The 2,379-nt window shown below is 41.4% G+C and overlaps 1 protein-coding gene across 1 annotated transcript; it reads left to right on the forward strand.

Annotated features, from left to right (window-relative positions):
• On the forward strand, positions 1-534 carry LOC145994043 (uncharacterized). Its single transcript, XM_083130125.1, has one exon. It carries the CDS (start codon positions 1-3, stop codon positions 532-534), a length of 534 nt encoding a protein of 177 aa, XP_082986251.1.
• The last annotated feature ends 1,845 nt before the right edge of the window (positions 535-2,379 follow it).

Below are 2,379 nucleotides of genomic sequence, written 5' to 3' on the forward strand. Positions count from 1 at the left end.
ATGAAATACCATCTTCGCAGAGTAGCAGGAAACGCCGTGCTAACATACGAAGAACTAGTAACTCTGCTATGCCAAATAGAGGCCTGCCTCAACTTCCGTCCTCTTCCCACACTCCCTGATTCTCATGATGAATTCAGCTACATTACCCCTGATCATTTTCTTATTGGAGGTCCTCTAACCTCATTTCCTGAACCAAACATTACAGATCTGGCTGCCAACAGATTATCCAGATGGCAGCGCATACAGCAGTTCCAGCAGCGAGTGTGGAGCAAGTGGTCTCAGGACTACCTGCATAGTCTGCAGCAGCGACAGAAATGGACAGCCGTTCAGTCGAGTTTGAAGCCTGGCACACCAGTGCTATTGAAGGAGGACAATCTTCCACCACTCTCGTGGAGAGTCGGCGTCATCCAAGAAGTGTTTCCGGGAAGGGATAACCTAGTGCGCGTAGTCACCGTTCGTACTAGAGACGGAGTCTACAAGAGAGCATTAAGCAAAATTGTGCCTTTACCACATTGGGAAGAACACGCTCCATGAAGCTAAAGTATTGACAATATATCCCCTAGTGTTAGGTTGGATGTGAACATTCCAACGGGGGGGAGTATGTTGGAGAATTATCTCTAGAAACTAATCACGATATATCTTTTTATATATTCTTGTATTCGCAAATAACAGAGCTTTTCTCTTGCTCATTTTGCTATGCATTTGTTTCTATATAACCACTTGCTTATTTTGTGTATATCCAGTGCTTTAAAAAACCTGCACTCCCATTGGCCAGTTCATATCGGGTGCGGTGCCTAGTTGCCGCCATCTTTGCGCGGAAGCTTACTTCCGCCAGTGTTCGTGCAGAAGTCACTCCGGCAACAGCCGAAAGTCACCGCGTTGCGGATATTCATCAAAAAACGTAAGCCTAACGTGGTTACGTTTCATTCGGCATATCAGTGAAGTGCAGTGATATGTAGTTCAGTTTCACAGGAACATTACAGTGCTGATATCATTCAGTGAAGAACTAGTGACGTGTTATTGTAACACCGGCTTCCAATTTCATATAAACAGTTTGCTGAGGCAGGAGTGCAGGACAGTGTAATTACGTGTCATGTGTACATATTTATCATTAATATATCGTTATAGTTTTAGTAAGTGCCTTTATTTTCTTTACACCTTAAGAAGATCGCGGTGAACTCAGCTCTATGGTGATACCATCCATTCCAGAGAGACAATCAGGGTCCTACCGGGCAGCAAACGCAAACACCTGTAGAAAAACAAATATTAAAGTCTCAAGCTTCAAATAATTTTGACGTACTCTATTGGTACACAGGTACTTGCGCAAGAAAATTCAAGTGTCAAGCAAACGGCCTTCCCCCTCAAAAAAATGTCCGAAAATGTCATTTTGAGCGATTAAAATACACAATTTTAACCTTAAAATTTATTATGAAGGAATAATATTTAGAAAATTACACAGAAATATAATTGTAGCCTATAATGTGTTTAACATCACAGATTTTGTCTCATTGTTGTAGGACTTACCAGAGCTGAGAAAAAAAAGTTGCCGCTGATGCTTACGAATGGAGAAAATGACGCGCGCCATGATAAAAAAATGCCCGCCATCTTCAAATCGGTGATAGTAAAAATAAAATAAGAGTGGTTCTGAACTGTCAATATATGAGGCTCACACCCCACAAAAAATAAACTTTTTTAAAAATGGTCAAGCAACCAGGTTGTATGATTTCATATGGATTGACCCCCGGGTGAAAATTTTGAGCAACCCATGGATATTTTTTAATCTGGTTTCATTGCGGTGCAGGTAGATCTTGGTGGAAAGCCCCACAACGCCGTCAACGTCTCTACCATCTGTGGGGGCCTCTTTTTTTTTCGTTGGAAGAGGGACGCAAGGTTGCTTGCACTGGACAGCCTTGCGCCGGAGAACCAACTCCCATCATTGTCGATGGAAAATTATTTTATTCGCCACTCATCTAAGCCACTTGGTGACCGAGCATGTTGAGTGGTCGACCCACGATTTCGCTACCGAAGATTCAGGGTTAGATTCCTGGCCTGGGCATGAATGTTCTTAGAAAGAAATGCTAGCATAGGAAGGTAGGGGGAAATTTGAAATTGCAAGCTTAGAAACGCGAAAAAATTAAATGAAATGGGAACAAGAGGGAAAAGGGAAGAAAAAGTATTTTCCCTCATTCCATAGTTAACTATATGATATAATTTTATCCTTCGATACTTTTACCAGAAGGTGGACATTATACAGGTGCGTCCGTCCAATATATTCTACAAATTAATAATAAGTACACATGCAAAGAATTTCACGTGTGTATTTATCCTTAGAAAATCTTAATAGTACAAAAAATACACTCTAGAACAGTCGCTTTGTTC

Source organism: Lepisma saccharinum, chromosome 10, assembly GCF_977018435.1.
Source record: "Lepisma saccharinum chromosome 10, izLepSacc3.1, whole genome shotgun sequence".
Classification (NCBI taxonomy): domain Eukaryota; kingdom Metazoa; phylum Arthropoda; class Insecta; order Zygentoma; family Lepismatidae; genus Lepisma; species Lepisma saccharinum.

Excerpts from the sequence above, each read along its gene's own strand:
- LOC145994043 (XM_083130125.1), top strand. The coding sequence starts at position 1 with ATGAAATACCATCTTCGCAGAGTAGCAGGAAACGCCGTGCTAACATAC.